We start from the raw sequence: 19,838 nt of genomic DNA on the forward strand, positions 1-19,838 counted from the left end.
ATCAATACTGATTTCTCAGTCCTTGAAATTACCAATATCTCGGATATAGTAGAGGCCACAGAGAATCACATTATAATTGGGCTTTCCTCTCCCATCTCAGGGTGGTAGAGCCAACAGTCCTTCCTTTTCCTACAAAGTTATGATCAGAACTTACTGGTTGAACAAAAAGATAAAAATCTTTTGTAATTCTAGATTTGTATTTCAATTGTTTATCTAGAAAATATGGCTTCATGGAATAACTAAACCTTTATTAACTTTTTTTTTTTACACTTGTTGTCGTGGTATGATGTACTGTTTAGGAATAAATTAATTCACCTAATATTTCAAAAAAGAAAATGTATAATAATTACAAACTTGGGGATACCCAAGGAAGGAAGTTATGTATGTGTGTTTTAGCAGGATGGGTACACAGACAGACCCACAGGTGTCAGTGACTAACCTGTACTTTGTGCCCAAGGCAGTGGTTCTTGGTGATGCCAAGTCAGTATACACCGATGGTATTCTGGGCGAGGATCCAGTTTTACATCACATGATAACTATAGAACAAAGAGGAGAAGAAGACAAACTTGATCACCTGACCATCTCTTAAAACTATAGGGTGGCAGAGGTTGTGCAATGAATAGAGTGGACATGGAAAAAATCTTGGCATTCTGTTGTTTCCACCACTGCCACCTTATGTTCTTAACACGGGAAGTCCAGAGGTTGGGATGCTCTGATGAAAAGAGAAAAGAAGGCTAAGAAGTTGATATTCATAGTGGGGAAAAGCGCAGATGAAAAAGATAAGGTCTATTTTTGAAGCCTAATATTATGGGTTGTGAGGATAGATACCTCTGATCTACGAATTCAGTTATAAAGGCAGATATTTTAACACTGAACAAACAAACTCAATATCCATTTATCTGTATACCATCCATCCATCCAGTAAATATTTACTGAGGTATTATTCAGCTACTCATTCATACACCTATCTTTAACATAAAAGGGATAGCTACTTTCTTTTTCTCTTGAATATGCCCCCAGTGTCCAATACTGATGATATACAATCTCATTGGGGCAATTAAAAGTAGTCCCTACTAAAAGTTATACCATTTTGGTTTAGCCACATCACTGGTACTAAAATAATTTTCTCTGAATGAGTGTTTGCTATGGAATGGCATCTTTCATATCCTTCTAACAAGGATAAAATCCTTTCTAACAGCAACTTCAGTTCACATTCATGACATAGAATGAGCAATCAGTCTTCAACCTGGAGCCGTTTTTTTTTTTTAATCTGTCATTAAATTCATACTGAAATATGATAAATTAAAGTGATGGTGTGCTGGTAGCAGGTGCCTAAGAGGTATTCCTTGAACAAGTTTATACAGTATATAATTATGGACTATAACCCATCAAAGATTAGCTCATGTTAGTGAAAACAAGACTTACTTCAGTGTATGAAAATCAACATTTTGTATAAGCATAATAATCATTTAAGTTACTGTACCATAAAATGGTCTAGAAAGCCTTTACTCAACTGACACAGCTATTGCTTAGATCAAATGATACAATTAAAACTGTAAATTTTGATTGAAGTAAGTCTATCTCCAATCCATCTGGTTACTATGTTCTTAAAAAATTTTTTTATTGGGGAATATTGGGGAACAGTGTGTTTCTCCAGGGCCCATCAGCTCCAAGTCGTTGTCCTTCAATCTAGTTGTGGAGGGTGCAGCTCAGCTCTAAGTCCAGTCACCGTTTTCAATCTTAGTTGCAAGGGGCACAGCCCACCATCCCATGTGGGAATTGAACCGGCAACCTTGTTGTTCAGAGCTCATGCACTAACTGAACCATCCTGGCGCCCCTGTGGAAGCTCAGTGGCAGCTTGTGGTCTTCAATCTAGTTGTGGAGGGTGCAGCTCACTGGCCCATGTGGGAATTGAATCGGCAACCCAGTTGTTCAGAGCTAGTGCTCCAACCAACTGAGCCATCCGGCCGCCCTGGTTACTATGTATTTATACGTTCTAATTTTTCTCTTTAACAATTCATGTGTTTCCTCTGGAACCCAGAATAAAATTTAATTCCAGGGTATTTTTACTTGATTGAATCACACTCCACTTTTTCACTTGATGTTTCCTATGTTTATAATCTATTTCATATTTATTGGGGGGTGACTTGCCATTATTCCTAAATTATTTTGTGCTTACTTACCTAAGGGCAAGACTCTCTTTCAATCTCTCTCTGTGTGTTGTGTTTTCCAGTACTAATCTACAAGAACTGTTCACCTGGTTGTGTTATTTGCTAAATATTTAAGCCAGGTTTCTCCCTAACAATGCACTGTCTGGCCATGGGAGTGCAGTGGAACAAACATTGGGCTGGGATGGTACCCCATACCGAGGTTCTACTCACAGGTTTACTGCTAACAGGTGGCTGTTCTAGCAAGTTATTTTGCTTTCCTATACCTGTTTGTTCATCTAAAAAATGGGGTTGTTGGTTTTACAGCAAGATATTTATGTTAACTTAAGAAACAAGAATCAGTTGCATCAAATTGAAATAACTTAATTTTTTTCATAGCTTCACAAACAGCTGTTCCTTTTGCAGCCAGAGATGACACTGATTAGATTTTTAGAGTATTTTACTGAAATGCAGAACATTTTATTAAGCAATGTTTAGTGGTACTGACATTATAGTTCTGGTATACCACATCATGTAAGCTTAAGAAAGCACCTATTTACTATAAGCTTCAATGCTTACAGGAATGATGCACCATAGGTAAACACAGAGACAATTTTTGGTGAAAAAGCATTGCAAATGGTTGACGTTTCACATCTGATGATTTCTTCTATTTTAAAATTGAGCAGTGGGCTGTGAACTAGGACTTTTCCCTCTGAATATTTTCCTGGCACACAGTAGTCACTCAACAGATAAAACTATTGTTTGGTGCAGTGCTATATGATATGTTCTACATGTAAATGTCTAAGGGAGAGAATTATATATATATATATATGTATATATATATACATATACATACATATACATATATATACGTATATATATATACATATACATATATATATATATATACATATATATATGTATATATATATATATGAAAAGAATCAAAAGATAAGCCACAGACTGGGAGAAAATATTTACAAAAGGCACACCTGATAAGGGCCTATTGTCCAAAATATACAAAGAAATCCTAAAACTCAACAACAAGAAAAAGAGCAACCTAATTTAAAAAATGGGCAAAAGACCTGGACAGATACCTCACCAAAGAAGATATATACAGATGACAAGTAAGCATATGAAATGCTATTCAACATCATATATCATTAGGGAACTGCAAATTAAAACAACAATGAGATATCATTGCACATCTACTGGAAAGACCAAGATCCAAAAGAAGGACCACACCAAATTCAGTGGCGAATAGGGAGGAACAGGAACTCTTACTCTTTGCTGGTGGGAATGTAAAGTGGTACAGCCACTTTGGAAGACAGTTTGGCAGTTTCTTACAAAATTAAACATACACTTACCATACAATCCAGTAATCGTGCTCCTTGGCATTTACCCAAATGAATTGAAAATTTACGTCTACACAAAAACCTACACACAGATGTTTATAGCAGCTTTATCCATAATTGCCCAAACTTGGAAGCAACCAAGATGTCCTTTAGTAGGTGAATGGATAAATAAACGGTGATAAAACTAGACAATGGAATACTTTTCAGCACTAAAAACAAATGAGCTATTAAGCCGTTAAGAGACATGAAGGAACGTTAAATGCATATTACTAAGTGTAAGAAGCCAATCTGAAAAGGCTACATACTGTATGATTCCAACTACATCACATTGTGGAAAAGGCAAAACTGGGGAATAAGTAAGAAGATTGAGGGTTAGCCGGGAGGGAAGGATGAATAGGCAGAACATAGGTTTTTAGGGCAGTGAAACTACGCTGTTTGGTACCACAATGGCAGATACATGTAATTACACATTTGTCAAGACCCGTGGAATGTACACCACCAAGAATGACCCCTACGGTAATCTATGGACTTTGGGTGATAACGATGCATCAAAGTAGGTTTACTAATTGTAACAAATATACTGCTCTGGTGCCGGATGTCAGCAGTAGGGGGTTGTGCGTGTGTGAGGACAGGAGGTACATGGCAACTCTGTACTTTCCACTTAATTTTGCTGTCAACTTAAAGGTGCTCTAAAAAATAATTTTTAAAAAAGGGGAGTATATTTTGTCCTTTCTTTTTTCCCTGCCCATACTATAGAGAAGTGACCTCAAAGAATTCTCAAATGGAGTAAATAATTGCAAATGCAGTATAATAATATTATCCCAGAGCTGTTTACATAGTATAAAAAAAGCACAAAGAAGTAAACAACAACCTTTCTTAGGAACATCGAGAAAGGCTTTGCAGGGGAAATGGTGCCTGAGTCTTCTGACTAAGGAATTTTCTAAGCTGAAAAAAGAGATAGTGGTGGCTAGGGGAGAACCTTTTAGGAAGGGGAATAAACAGGCACAGGCAGGGGATCGCAGGTCCATTGTGGAAGCAGCAATCAGCCTGGTGTGGTCAGAATGCAGGATGGGAAGCGGAGGAAGTTGGAGTGGAAAACAGGCCTACGGATGAAGGGCCTCTTGTGCTCAGTTGAGCAGTTTGTATTTAACCCAAGAGTCATGGGAAGCACTGAAGGATTTTAACTGGAGATGCTGACATGATTAGAGTACAACAGAAAAGGATACAAGAGGAGGCAAGATTAGAGGAAGGGAAACCATTAACTATGCCAAGGGTTATAATCTAGTACATATTAAAGCTATCATTCAAGAGCTATCCCCAGGCCTTTTTTTTTTAATTGGCTATAAAATTCAGGGGATGTGGGTGGTGCAGGGGGCTTTAGGAGAATGGTGAAGACTTGGAAGACCAGTAAGGAATGGAAGAAGCTGATCCATGTTGTACAAAAGGCTCACCAAGGGGAATTTTGGCCCCTGCTGAAATTTGTAAACTGACAGTGATAACCTGAACAGTTGGATACTCTTCTCTAGTTGTGTTTAGTGACCTGAGAATACAAGCGAAGGGCAAAGAAGGAAAGATTGATGCAAGTCTACGTATTCTTAGAGTGGGTTATAGTGGAAGGAAGAGGCAAAAAAAAGTTGAAAGTGTTGAAAAAAAGTTGAAGTGATATATCACAGGATTTAGGTTGGATGAGGAAAGTGGTTAAAGCCAGAAGGGGCTATGGACTGAGGGTAAAGGGTAAGTTATAGGAGTGTTTACACTCTTGTATCTACCGGTACTGATCAGTAATTTGCCATTTGTTCCTAATTGTATAACAGAGTTGGTGATTTTTGAGATGGAGCAGTTCAGGGTATTGAAAAGGATGTGTATGCAAATGGCTGAAGCAGAAAAAAAGGTACTTAGAATTATGGAAATAAAGCAATTGATGGTAATAAGTGATGTAGAGAGGAAGACTAGACAATTGCCCAAGACCTGAATATCTTTGGAAGGTTTGATAGCTGTTAATAAGGAGAAGCTGAAAGCTCTGAAAGATTCAGGGGGATAGGTTGGGACTAAGAGCTGCACAGATTGGGGAAGAGAGTTTGTGAGAAAACAGGTGATCAAAGGGTGGGGACCCCAGATGACATGGTGGGTGTTGGGGGCTTGGTCTCCGCTCAGGTCTAGTCAAAGCTTCCAAAGAGTGGTTAATGGAGCTTTACACTCAATTTTTTGGTAAATGCTATAGACGTTATGAGGCATCAGTTTACTAGAAAGGTCATTGAGGTTATTACCCTATAAATCATATGTCTAAAATTTATCATGTAACTTTAAAATCCTTGCACATGTGGGTATGGATCAATTTCAAATTCAGTTTTCCAAAGTTTTTATAACCTAGTTATAGTTTTCATTTCCTAATAATAAGCTAAAACTGATCTACATTTTTTATTGATCATAAACAGTTTTATAACTTTCAATATCTCTTTATCAATCCATAGACCATAATATTCTCATATAACAGGCATCTGATAATATCTTTTGATGATAAATGACTGATCTTGTCACAATAAACAATCACATTTCTCTCTACAGTTACAAACACCTTAGCAATCTCAAACAATATGAACATTGTGTTGCAATGCTTTGTATTTTACTGTTTATGACATCAGTCAGAAAGCATTAACCAAGTTCTTACAGCATGCAGGACACTAATGCTCGCGAGAAGAGGGAAGGTGGACAAATTACAATAGTCTAGTTAAATTCCAACAGGCTCGTACTCTCCTAGGACGTGCTGATCTGGTTCCATGGGAGATGAAAGTATTCCCTTTTCCTTCTCTTAATTAATGCCTGAGATGAGGTGAGCTGCTAATACTAACAGAAGTTACCTCAGGTATGTTTCTAGCAAAAACAGTTGAGAACAAGGGGCAGTAAAGGGTGCTTTGATGGGATATTAAGAAAACACATGATAGGATGTCCTTTTGTGGAAACATTAGGTCAATAACTCTATTCGACGAATTGTTAAGATTATATTTCTGATTGTCGACTGAAAATCAGAAGTATTTCAACTTCAACCATAACTGACCAAGGAAATAGGGCAAATGTTTATTCTACACTGACGTTCTTCAGAATGTGTTGCTATAAAAAGATGACATTTTTTTGTGCTGACATGTTAATATAATCCAGCATCGCCCTGCCCATGGGACAGCTACCTTACAGTCCAGCTGTGTGTTATCGACACCAGCATTTAATACCCACTCCACTTCCTCAAAGCAGCAAGAATTAAGAGAGGCTGTGTTTGTGGCAATCATTTTGAGAAACAGTAATAAGTGGCTGCATCTTGGATGGTCAGAAAAGAGAGACAATAAGCTTTACCATGTTTCAAGTAAGTGAATAGGGTTATGTTCTAAAGTGGCAGTTAAATCAGTGAAGGTGTGGGGTAAGCTGCAGAGTTAAAAACAAAAGAAGTAAACAGCCCAGCATGCTGATGACCCTTTCTGACGCTGCTTTGTGGGAGAAAGAAGTCTGACCGATTTTCAGAGTAGTTCTCATTCCACAGGAATGAGCAGCATCACGAACAATGTTCTAAGTTTCCCTTAGATTACAGAGCACTACCGTGGTTCCCCGAAAATAAGACCTAGCCAGACCATCAGCTCTAATGCGTCTTCTGGAGCAAAAATTAATATAAGACCCAGTCTTATTTTAATACAATATAAGAACAGGTATAATATAATATAATACTGGGTCTTATATTAATTTTTGCTCCAAAAGATGCATTAGAGCTGATGGTCTGGCTAGGTCTTGTTTTTGGGGAAATATGGTATCTAATCATTGTTGTCAGAACAAATGGCTGCCACATTGTCAGTTTTAAAGGAGAGATGGTGGATGTTAAAATGAGAAATAAATGAAAAGATTCATAAGAGCTTTGCAAAGTCAAAGAGAATTCCTCTTTCTCTTTCTTGTAACAATATGGGTTTTCCTTGTTTCCTAAATTTAGCAAATATGAAAATAATGGGCAAATTCAGAATTACTGGTTTTAATGTCTAAATCTAAGATTCATGACTCTGACCTTCTGACTTGATCAGAATCATTGCTAGCTTTTTTCTTCTTTTTCCACTTAATTTAAAATAAGTCCACCATGATTATTGAAAAAAAACAAAACAAAAAACCCCAAAACTTTGTTTTCATTAATATCTAGTTGAACTTTTATTGAAATTTTAAGGAGAATATCTCCTTTACATATTAGTCTACAAAGTCTCAATATATATTTTTAAATTTTTATTGAATTTATTGCGGTGACATTGGGTGTAAAATTAAATAGATTTCAAGTGTACATTTCTATAATACATCATCTATATATTGCATTGTGTGTTCACCACCTGGAGTCTCAGTATTTAGAAGATCAATGTTAAGAGTATCTGAAGCCTAAATATTCTTAATGTTTTATCTTATACATTCTCAGAGTAATATTTTATTAATATTTCCTATTACTATTTTATGCTTTATGTTCTTCTTGTGAACTAATTATAGCATTCTGTTAGGTCTGAATTTATTTCAGGGCTCCTAAAAAGTAATGGCTTGGGTATTGGAAAAACAATAAAAAAGAATAAAATTGGACTCTATCTTACACAATACAAAATATCAACTCAAAATGGATTAAAGACTTAAATATAAGATCTGAAACTGAAAACTCCTAGAAGAAAACATAGAGGAAAATCTTGATATTGATCTTGGCGATGATTTCTTGAATTTAACACCAAAAGCACAGGTAACAAAACCAAAAATAGACAAATGGGACTACATCACTTAAAAAAACCTACTGCACAGCAAAGGAAACATTAATAAAGTGAAAAGATAACTTACAGAATGGGAGAAAAGATTTGCAAACCATCAATCTAATAAGGAATTAATATTCAAAAAATATAAGAATCTTTTAAAACTCAACAAATGACCTAATTAAAAAATGGGCAAAGGACTTGAGTAGACCTTTCTCCAAAGAAGACATACAAATGGCCACCAGGTATATGAAAGGGTGCTCAACATCACTAATCATTAGCATTAGGGAAATGCAGATCAAAACAACAATGAGATATCATCTCAAACCTGTTAAGATGGCTAGTATCAAAAAAAAACAATCAACCAACCAACCAAAAAATAACAAACACTGGTGACGATGTAGATAAACTGGAACTCTTATACACTATTGGTAGAAATGCAGAATGGAAGAACCACTAAGGAAAACAGTATGGAGTTTCCTCAAAAAATTAAAAGTAGAACTACCATGTGATTCAACAATTCCACTTCTGGGTATAGTCCAAAAGAATTGAAATCAGGATGCCAAAGAGATATCTGTAACCCCATATTCACTGTAGCAGTATTCACAATAGCCAAGATGTGAAAACAACCCGAATGCCCATCAACAGATGAATAAGAAAAATTTCACATACACATACAATGAAATATTATCCAGTTTTAAGAGAGAATGAAAACCTACCATTTCTGGCAACATGGATAAACCTAGAGTACATTATACTAAGTGAAATAAGTCAGTCACAGAAAGACAAATACTGCATGATTCCACTTATATGTGGTATCTAAAGTAGTCAAATTCATAGAAGCAGAGAATAAAATGTTGGCTACAGAGCATTAGGGGAGGAGGAAATGGGGAATTCTTGCTCAATGTGCATAAAGTTTCCATTATGCAAGGTGAAAATGTTCTAGAGATCTGCTACGCAACATAGCGCCTATAGTTAATAATATGATATTGTGTACTTTAAAATACGTTAAGAGGATAATTCTCAAATGTTCGCATCACAAAACAAACAAAAAAAAACAAAACCACTAAGAACACAAAGAAATATTTGGAGGTGATAGATATGTTTAGTACCTTGACTGTGGTGATGACACTATAGGTGCATGCATATGTCCGAACTCATCAAAATGTATACATTAAACATGTACAATTTTTTGTATATCAATTATACCTCAATAAAGCTTAAAGAAAGTAATGGTTTGGTACTGTAGTTTATGTTGCCAAGAAAATTGTTCATTACTTATATGAAAAGTGTGTTACATAATTAGTTGCATAGTAGAAAATCAAATTGAAGTTAGTGTCGGTGGAGAAAGGGACACCAATTTCCAAGTGACTTTTACAGCAGGTATAATTCCTTGGCCTTAGTAGTTCTTTTCCAAACAAAATGGCCACCCTTTCTTTCTGATTTACCAGAGTCTCTTTTTAGTCCTTTTATTGACTTTTTTTTAACCTGTTTGAAATTTATCAGTGAGGTTACAGAAAAAGTGAGCAGGTAAATTGCGGTCCTCTGTGAGTTTACACAGGGGAAAGGGAATTCTTGTCCCTCCTTTCATATAGGTTTAGTGTTAGGGTGGTGCCAGCCATATCTATTGACCGTTTTAACATTACATATCCACTCCCATATGGACTTCTCACTGGAAAAAACTATTCACTTTAGAAGCCATGGAATAATGTGGGAGGGGAATAAAGGGACCCTTTCCCCTCCATTTTCCACCATGAAGGGGAGATTAAAACTGCATTTTCCCCTCAAAACTAATATAAAATTCTATGTTTCTAGATCTAGATCATATCCTTAACTGTTATTAGGCTTCGATTTTGGTTCCTGGTTATTAGAAAACATTACCCTGGCTTTGATGATGGTTGGCCGAGGATCCAAGATGCCCTGCATCTTTCTCAGTGCAGGCACAACAAAGAGATTGCAGGTGACCACGGCTGACACAGGATTCCCTGAAAGTCAACCAAGCAGTTATTTATAGTATACACATAAAAATTTGCCAAATAATTATGACTGTCTATGCCTTCAGGTATCACAGAGAGTGAAGTGACTACTAGTCTTTCTTTTCTGAATACCTTTGAATCCAAAAGGATGCCAGAATAGACCTACAGTCAACCAAATTCCAGAGAGGATGCAAACATTTGGGTCTACCAGTGAAACAGAGACTTCTGATGCCCAGAAGCTGTTTAACACCATTTATTTCTGCATTTCTGAGAACTATACATGGAAAGCCATTACTAATTTTGATAAGTTTTAAAGCGGTTTCTATTTGCTATTTTAAAAATGTTTTAAAATTTCCATAGTAATACATACTCAGTGTAAAAGAATTAGAAAGTAGAATAAGCATAAAAAAAATTTATCCATAATCCCCTTTACCAGACATTTCTCTCTCTCTCTCTCTCTCTCTCTCTCTCTCTCTCTCTCTCCTTTTAATTTTTTTCCATTTTATTAGGGAATACTGGGGAACAGTGTGTTTCTCCAGGGCCCATCAGCTCCAAGTCGTTGTCCTTCAATCTAGTTGTGAAGGGCACAGCTCAGATCCAAGTCCAGCCGCCGTTTTCAATCTTTAGTCGCAGGGGGCACAGCCCCCCATCCCATGTGGGAATTGAACCGGCAACCTTGTTGTTGAGAGCTAGCGCTCTAACCAACTGAGCCATCTGGTCGCCCCCACCAGACATTTCTTTAAGTTTAAAAAATAAAACCAAATGATTTAAGATGTGAAAGACTTGAAGAAAAATACTGTATGGACTGAATTGTGTCGCTCCTACCCCCCCATTCATTTATTGATGTCTTAACCTCCAATGTGACTGTATTTGGAGATTGGGCCTTTAGAGAGACAAGTAAAATGAACTGAGGTCATAAGGGTGAGACACTAATCCAGTAGGACTGGTGTCCTTATAAAAAGAGGAAGAAACATCAGGAGCGTGTGTGTACAGAAGAAAGGCCACATGAGGGCACAGTGAAAAGGTGGCCATCTGTAAGCCAGGAAGGAAAACCTCAATAGAAACCAAACTTGCTGGCATCTAGCTCTTAGATTTCCAGTCTCCAGGTGAACTGTAAGAAAATGATCCTGTCACCTAGTCTGTGGTATTCTGTTATGGCAGCCTGGGAAGACTAATACAAATACCAAGTTCTTTTAAAGTTAGAAGAAAAATTTGAGAAATTCAATTGTACTTCTCCAAGAAGAAATCTGGGTGTGTCATGTACTACAAAGAGAGGAAAGGTAGGTTGTGAAAAAAAAATGGCTGGGCTGAGAGTAACAGATTTAGTTTCTTGTGTGGTATGTAAACTAACCAAGCTGTGTGACCCTGGTGAGTTGCAAACCTTTTTGAGTCTAATTTAACTGATCCACAAAAGGAAAGGTTGGACTATATGATTCTCAATATCCTTTCTGGTTCTAAAATTCTAACTTAATTAATACTTCTATACAGTTGTGAGTATGTATGTATACACTGGGGGTAGATGATGGGCCATTAGAATCTTAGGTTCCTTTGGCCTGGCTATGTGCTCCTAATTCTATCATCAAAGTGAAAGATAATGGTCACTTTAGCCTATTATTACCTTAAACCATACCTTTAATTTTCTCCTACCCACAAAAGTAGTTAAGAATAGATTTGTTTTCAGTTGTAAGAAGAGATTATTGATACTTAGTATCTTAATAGAAAAATAAGTTGCCCAACAGAACAGCAGACTCTTAATAAGAATCAATTGCTTTTCCCTTGCTTCAAGACACAAACGTATGTAAACTTTCCTGGAAAAAAAACAAAGCTATTGTTCATTCAACTGTGATTACAGAATTCCTGTTCCTGTAATTGCTACTGCTTTATAAAATTACTCTTTAAAAAACGTTCTCTCTGAAAAAAAAGAATTGGAAGACTGATACCAAAAAATTGCAAATAGTGAGAAGGGGATTATGGATAACATTTCTTAATGCTTATCTGTATTTTCTAATGTTTTTATAGGGAACATGTGTTACTATAGTAATTTTAAAAAGTTACAAAAATAGCAACAAGATACACAAAACTTTTAAACTGCTTTACAACTTATCAAGATCAGTAATGACTTTAAATGCATGGCCCTCCAGAAAGCAGAAATACAATTTTGAATTTTAAAATCTTTGTAAAAGGAACCTCTTTGCTGGTTTTACAATCTGAATATGTGAGTTGTTGCTGCCCTCTTTTGGTTTATTCAGGCTGAGCAGAGAAAATTTCCAATTAAAGTAGCACTTTGAATATAGGTTATTTAATTATGACTTTGGGAGCAGAGCGATCCTTCCTTAGTAACGGTGAAATGGCTCCCATTTTAACGTTCTTTGTTATGCTGTCACTGATGGTCTGGAGGTTGAAAGTACTTCTGTAGACAAAGTAAATAGTGCCTTCTAGGGTCGTTAAAGCTAGAAAGAGGATCACATCTTTTTATAGAATGGTTTTTGGAACATCTAAAGATATATTAAAGGCGCTATGGAGTTCTGTACTTATAGATCCATCTTGAAGACTACTTTACCTTACATGTCCTCTCTCTTAAAATTTCCTATATGATAGAAATCTAATCTCTTTTATGCTTATAGATAGGGGCTTTAAAATCCTTTAAAGTTCTACATGTTCTGCCTCCTCTCTTTATATCTCGAGATTTATTTAGTATAAAAAGCATATAAATATTTCACAGTCACCAGATTCGTGCATCTGAAAGGCATAAGTAGATTATTTTCTGAAGGAACCTGTGCTAAAAAACAGAGAATGGGGCACTGTTACAGATTAGAGGATAATTTTTTTTTCAAGTTGAAAAAAATAACAAGGAGATACATAAAACTTCTAAACTACTTTAGAATTTATCAAGATTAGTAATGGCCTTAAAACCACATCTTTAAATACACTGCCCAAATCAATAAAAAACTGAATTTGAAAGTCTGTGTGAACCGAATCACTTTGCTTTTTCTACACTCGGAACATGTGAGTTTCTGCTCACCTGGGAGTGAGGGTGGGGACAGTGATGAGGTCAGACTGCTGATGCCTGAGATTAGGCTGAGAAGTCCCGGACTACCGGCAGCCATTCTAGTCACCCCCCGCCACCCCCCCCCAACCCAGTCCGACTCTGGCACGGACCAAAGGAAGTTTTGTATTTTTTGTTCTAGTATTTGCATGGATGATTCCAGGCCCTTTGGCCTCTTGAGCACAATACTTCTAGTGGGAGGTGATGAGACTGCTATCTTTGACCAATTTCCTATAAGGAAAAGCAGGTGCCCGGAAAGAACTAGTGACAGCTAACATTGGGTCATCATCTTAGGGTTTGGAATGTGCTTTGAAAGATACTATCTAATTTGACTTTCACACCAACCCTGTGAAATAGATACTAGCCCCATTTTCTAGATGAAGAAACAGTTTCAGTGAGGTTAAGTAATTTGTCCAGGTAAGTAAAGCTATGACTTGAACCCAGGTCTTTCGGATTCCAAGTCTAATGCTGATAGGGAACTGGTCACCTGGGATTCAAAAATTGTTCGGTCATTTTTTCCCCCAGAAAAAGCAAAAGACACTATTTCAATTAGTCTTACCTGGTAATGCAAAGATTATTTTTCTTACACCATCAATATCCAAAGTTGCAAATGTTGTTGGCAGGCTAGAGAAAAAAAGAGGTTGTTAGTGCAGAGTAACATGACGAGTCAACTAAGTGCTCCAGTTTTCTTGTTGCGGGGCTCCCCATACAGAAAGTTGATCGTATAAAAGTACTTTTCTGTTGACCCTTCTTAACCTCTATACCCTGAAGTGTTTCAAGAGCATTTAAATTAATTTGTTTTTAGCATCTTCTGTGTCCAAATAACCAAACTACCTGGTTTTCTGTAGTTTACGTTTTTTCCCTTCCTGCCAGTGCCATAGAAGTTATCCCAAATCCTGGAGTTTCTCCACCCATCCAGCTGATAATGTCTATACTATTGTTGGAGATTTATAACAATCATTCTTAATATCAGAAGACCACCTCGTAATACATGTCTATCAGATAACTGCCTATTGTTCAAGATGTATATTTTCCAACCCTTTAAAACTGTACTCAGCAATAAATATAAGAACCTCCCTCCTCTGAAGGGAGTGTATTGAAACGTCAAAATAAATAAAATACCATGACTAGAACAAAATTAAAGCAACAATAATTTAAAAATTTTTCAAAGTACACTTCAAGATTCTGACATGAACCCTTATCGTGGGGGTACAGAGAAGTGAATGTCAGTGGCATGGAGGAGGTGGGCAGTTAAGAATTGTGATTTTTTGTCTATCGACTACCCTTTATATAGAATTCCAGCAAAAATTTTCATTATATTAATGAAACTTGAGTGGTGTAGAATCCTTATGGAATGCTGAAATTTCCATACTGTCGACAAATCATCCTTTTAAGCACCCCCAATTTTTTTTTTTACAGTTTTTGCAGATTGGTCTTTCAAAAATAGGTCACTCATGAATTTTTGCAATAATATGATGAACATTAACATTTTTTGATAATTTACAGCCATCATGAACTTATTCTACTCTGCTGTAATACAGTGATGTTGAGTCACAAGAGTATTATGTGTTGTTTTTACTTATAAACCATAATCCCATATCATACACTGCTGTGTTTTCATAGTTTGTTTTTGTTTTCCTAGTGTTTTTCTGTGGTTCCCCTTAATGTTAGACCCTTAACGCTTGCTTTAGGTTTGAAAACCATAGAATAGTAATAATAGCTATATTGTTGGAATGACAATATTAGTAATAATAAAAGTTATTATTTTAAAAGAAACATCTATGCATACATCCATTATTTCATTTAATTTTCACAACAATCTCACGAGGTGACAATTATCATCCGTTTTATAGTTGAGGAAACAGATTCAGAGAGATTAAGCAATTTGGCCAGAAGCACTCAGCTACTAAGTGGGGAAACAAAGATTTGAACCCAGGTTTTTCTAACACTATGGCTCATAATTTGGTAAGGCTCTCATAGGGTTATGCTGTGAAGTGTTAGTGTATGGACTTTGTAACATCTGTTTTGGGCTACTGAGGTCTTTTTGGCTGACTTTCTGATTCTTTGCTGTATTTTAGAAACATGAGTTTAGACTGTTATGTAGATTTATGGATAGGTTACTTGGCAATGACTGTTACTGTGTGATGAAAATAATTTCCAAGATAAATTCTCAGAAACAGCTATGTTCACTATAGATGACTCATAAAAATGATGATTGGTAGATCTGGTTCAAAATACTCCAAATGCTTTTTTGAGGATCTCTGTATCGAAAGTGAAAGAGGTCAATTACATTCTGAGTGCACTGCATGCGGGAAGAGCAAAGCTAAATTGTTTTTGAGATTTTTATAGTTCTTCTATTTTACTATTAGGTAGCAATTACCTTTAAAATCTTCCTGTCTTTAGACAAATATAAAATTCTGGCCAAGTAAAGGAAGCCCATTTAAACTTCTAAACCACTTTATTATAGCAAACTAACACACATAATAAGAGAGAAGAGGAAATGCATAAAACCTTCCTTCTACTGTACGTAAAGCCAATTTAAATCATCTTTTGCATCTTGCAGACAGGTACCATGATTTCTCTAAAGGCACTCATTTTAAAAAAGATTCCATTACAAAAAATATTTTGTTATCATGCATCGCTATCATTAGTGTCCTGTTGCGAGACTGTGAAGTTTTTGTTTAGGCTCTGAGAGGCCATTTCCTTGAAACTCAACTCTTATTGTTCAATTCTCCTCTTGAGATCAGAACGCAACAGAATTTATACAATGACTAAGTCACAGAGTGTTGTGACTTTAATTGAAGGCAATTAACATTAGGAACTGACGAACTCCTAAAGTTGAGGTAGGTGGTAAATAAAAGACTGAAAATAAAAAGAACTGTACACCATAGGTGCTGAGATTAATTTAAATAACAGATATTACACAAATAATTCTCTAGCGGTGTGGGCAAGTGATGTCAGCCTCTTTCTCACTGCAAAGGGAATAACTGATTTAATTTTTAGGGTTAGTGAGAAGCATGTTGACATGCTTTTGGGATTTCCTCTGTATTCTAATCAAATTAGTATTGCCCATAGGGACAGGAAAATAAAAAAGCCTGTGTGTCCATACCATAGCAATATCTGCTTAAGACAAAATATTCTTAATAAGAATGATCCACTGGGTGGTGAACACACAGTGACTTATGGATGATGTGATACAGAATTGCACACCTGAAATCTATGTAATTATACTAACAATTGTCACCCCAATAAATTAAAAATAAATTAAAAAAAAAAAAAAAGAATGATCCAAATCCAACAATTTCAATAATGAAAGAGCCTTGTAAGCAGCAGCCATATTGGGGTAACCACAGAAATAAAATGCCAAGAATTCTAAATTCTATCAAGTTGTGAAGAAAGCTTTAGGGATAATCTTAACTTCATACTTAAGTATCAAAACCTGGAGGTAAAGCCTGATCTCTGTCCAAGAACTGACATGAGGTATCCAATAAATCAGGGAGATAAGGAGGGTTATATGACTTAACAAAGGCTTCTGGAATTTGCTGATAGTTCCCATTGCTCACTGTAAGAACTGGTAAGTCTCACCTCTGCACTTTCTTAGGGTTCACACGAGCACCCATCAGGGTAGAATCCTAACTAAAGCATCATCACTGCTGTCCCTAACAGCAAGGAAGTGTGCTGGAACACTCACCCACACGCTGAGCCTTTGAACAGGGAAGCAAAGGTTTATAAAGTAGCAGGGGTCTGAACAGGCAGACTTGCATGAAGACATGGCCACACATATTTCATCAGCACCAGTGTTGGCATTCTTTAAGGATTTACAACTGCTTACAGGACCTCCATCAGCCCTTCCTTAGAGAGTTATTAGTTTTCAGGAGATGTGCAAGATCTTGGTATGTGGTTATTTTTCTTTCCTCCTGGGAGGCAGTAAGAAGCAGTATGAAATACTACTTATGAAGTATTCTTGTAAAGGAAAAAAAGTTGACTCTGAATCTAATCAAGCTTTTAGACCTAACTTCCAGTCTACAGAATATATTGGAGAGAGTGGAGCAAATTAAACACCATCATAAGGAAACAATCGGCCAAATCCATTCATTAGGACAAATGATTTGGTTTCCTCAACAAGACAACAGCATGACCACAAAAGGAGGGGCAGGGAGTAAATATTCTTGTTTAACAAAGATTTAACAACCACATACAATGAGTGGACTGACTCGAATCCTAATTCAAGCAAAACAATTATAAGAAGGCATTCTTTCTCTTGACATCTCAGAGAATTTGAATATAGTCAGGGCATTAGATGATATTCAGATATTCTTATTTATTTTGTTAGGTGAGATAATACAATTATGATTACATAAGAAAATGCTGCTGTTGTCATTATTATTTGAGATGTATACCAAAATGACATATCTAGAATTTTCTTTAAAATAATCCAGCCCTCTGTCTCCCCAAAAAGGTGAGGGTTGGGGTTGATACAACAATTATGAAAAAATGTTGATAATTACTGAAGCTGGGTGATGGGTACATGAGGGTGTTCACTGCACTCTACTTTTGTGTGTGTTTGAGAATTTTTATACTAAAATGTTTTCAAAGAGAGACAAAAAAATCAGTATAGAGAAAAATAGAAAGAAGGAACTAGGAAATAGACATGAGAATCAAAGAAAGAAAGGTTTAGAAAGTTGCTTTGCTTTGTTTATGCCAAACTCAGTGATTCATAAGGAAGATGAATTTCCATTTCAGATAGAAGCTACACTTGTGCAAAGAATTCTGATATTATAGTATTTCTTTATTAGAATAGATAATCCATAAGAGAAAATATAAAAAGAAAGCATTTAAAACTGTTAGTCAAAGCAAGCCAAACCAACCCCATATATGAGATAAGATTATTTTCATACCCTGGTTTCATAAAAACCCTGCCAAAATGGATCTGAGCATGAAGATCAATGTCCAGCACCTGCTTGAGATAGTCCTGCAAATATGAAAAATAATCACTTTACTTTCAAACATTCTTATATCAGAGAATCAAAACTTTAAATGAAGATAAAATGAATTTATAAGACTAAAATGAAAACAACACCTTATTTTAGTGAAGTTGATTTTTTTAAGACAAATATTCCTTCACCCCTTCATTCCTCAGTCATTCATTTAATAAATATTTATTGAGTACTTGGTATATGCTGAGTACCAGTCTAAGTAAGGGGGATATAGCCTTGAACGAAAGAGACAATATCTCTATCCTCATAAAAATTACATCCTAGTAGGAGTACTTTGATAATGAACCAAATAACCACATTAACATATTAATTATTTCCAGATGGGTTATTGTCTGTCTTTTAAGACAGGCTTTTATGTCTGAGAAAGGATGTTAACAAATATGGCTTAAGAAGTTGTTCCTGGCCAGGGAAGCCACATATATATACCCTACACTATTCTGCTTAATGGATTTAAAATAATGTACATTCTTCAGGTGGGACTTGGATATTTGCCCATAGATTTCCAATTCTAAATAAGCCAACGAAAATAAAAAAGAAGGATGGAGTTTTAAACAGAAAGTCAAGGGAGTGTAATTGCTCCAACTTCATGTTGTGCTAACAAAACGCAACCAACCTAAGGTTATGACCCACCCAGAGTGATTTGACAAAACCTGATCTTTAGAAATGAAAGGCAACACTGCCCTGTAGTTGGTTTTGTGGACAAAAGAAAAAAAGCTGCAGTTCTTAAAATTTTTCAACTTCTTTCTTGGTCTGTTGTTTGTGTTGCCTTATTCACTAACCCAAGAGTGAGTCTAGTAACCTACTAAAATTTTAAATATTTCAAGAGCTATGGGACATTATATTTTTAAAATTGGTTCTCTTCTCTCTACCTCCACAGCTTCAGCCTACATCACCTCACTTGGATTACTGAAATAGGTCTCTGCCAGTAGTACTGCCCTCCTCCAATTCATGTCCCCCACAGAAATAAGAGATCTTCTGAAAATAACTCTCATCAAGTCACTATATAATACTTAAAGAACTTCCTGGTTTCCAGGAAAAAAGTCTCATCTTTTTAATATCATATCTATAATTCTTGTATTTTCTAACCCCCTTTTACCAATCATTGCTCTCATTAGGTAGTCTTCCCACCTACCCCGTTCCTCAATCTCTCTCTCTCTCTCTTTCTCTCTCTCTCTCCACCTTTCCCTCTCCCTCTCTTCTCCCACCCCACCTCCTCCCAGCAAGATTATGCTGCTTTCAGTTTTAAAAGCTTTCTTGCCTCTAGTCTTTGAAAACATTCTTCTTTCTGTCTGGAATACTTCTTTCTACCCTCTGCCCACCCCACCCTTCTCTCAGTCATCTCAGCCTGCTTTGCATTACCAGGGCTTGATGATAGATCAATTACTTATTTATGTTTATTGTGAGGCTATATTAATGGATGCAATAAATTTAGAAATGTTATATTTTCCTGATGAACTGATACATTTAAACATATGAACTGTCCCTCCTAATATCTAGTAATCCTTTTTACCTTAATTTTTCTCTGATATCAATACAGCCACACCAGCTATCTTTCATTGTAATTTTTTTATC

The 19,838-nt window shown here is 36.1% G+C and overlaps 1 protein-coding gene across 17 annotated transcripts in view; it reads right to left on the bottom strand.

Moving 5' to 3' along the window:
* Positions 1 to 19,838, bottom strand: part of GPHN (gephyrin) — a 438,119-nt gene that overhangs the window by 1,670 nt on the left and 416,611 nt on the right. For all 17 annotated transcript variants that reach the window (XM_033107419.1, XM_033107417.1, XM_033107412.1 and 14 more), the window contains 4 exons: positions 18,168 to 18,241; positions 13,829 to 13,893; positions 10,129 to 10,232; positions 440 to 536 (listed from right to left, as the gene is read on the bottom strand). In XM_033107419.1, the coding sequence (XP_032963310.1) occupies positions 440 to 536; positions 10,129 to 10,232; positions 13,829 to 13,893; positions 18,168 to 18,241 (340 nt within the window). The remainder of the gene's footprint in view (positions 1 to 439; positions 537 to 10,128; positions 10,233 to 13,828; positions 13,894 to 18,167; positions 18,242 to 19,838) is intronic.

The sequence above is a fragment of the Rhinolophus ferrumequinum genome, chromosome 6 (genome assembly GCF_004115265.2).
Source record: "Rhinolophus ferrumequinum isolate MPI-CBG mRhiFer1 chromosome 6, mRhiFer1_v1.p, whole genome shotgun sequence".
Lineage (NCBI taxonomy): Eukaryota > Metazoa > Chordata > Mammalia > Chiroptera > Rhinolophidae > Rhinolophus > Rhinolophus ferrumequinum.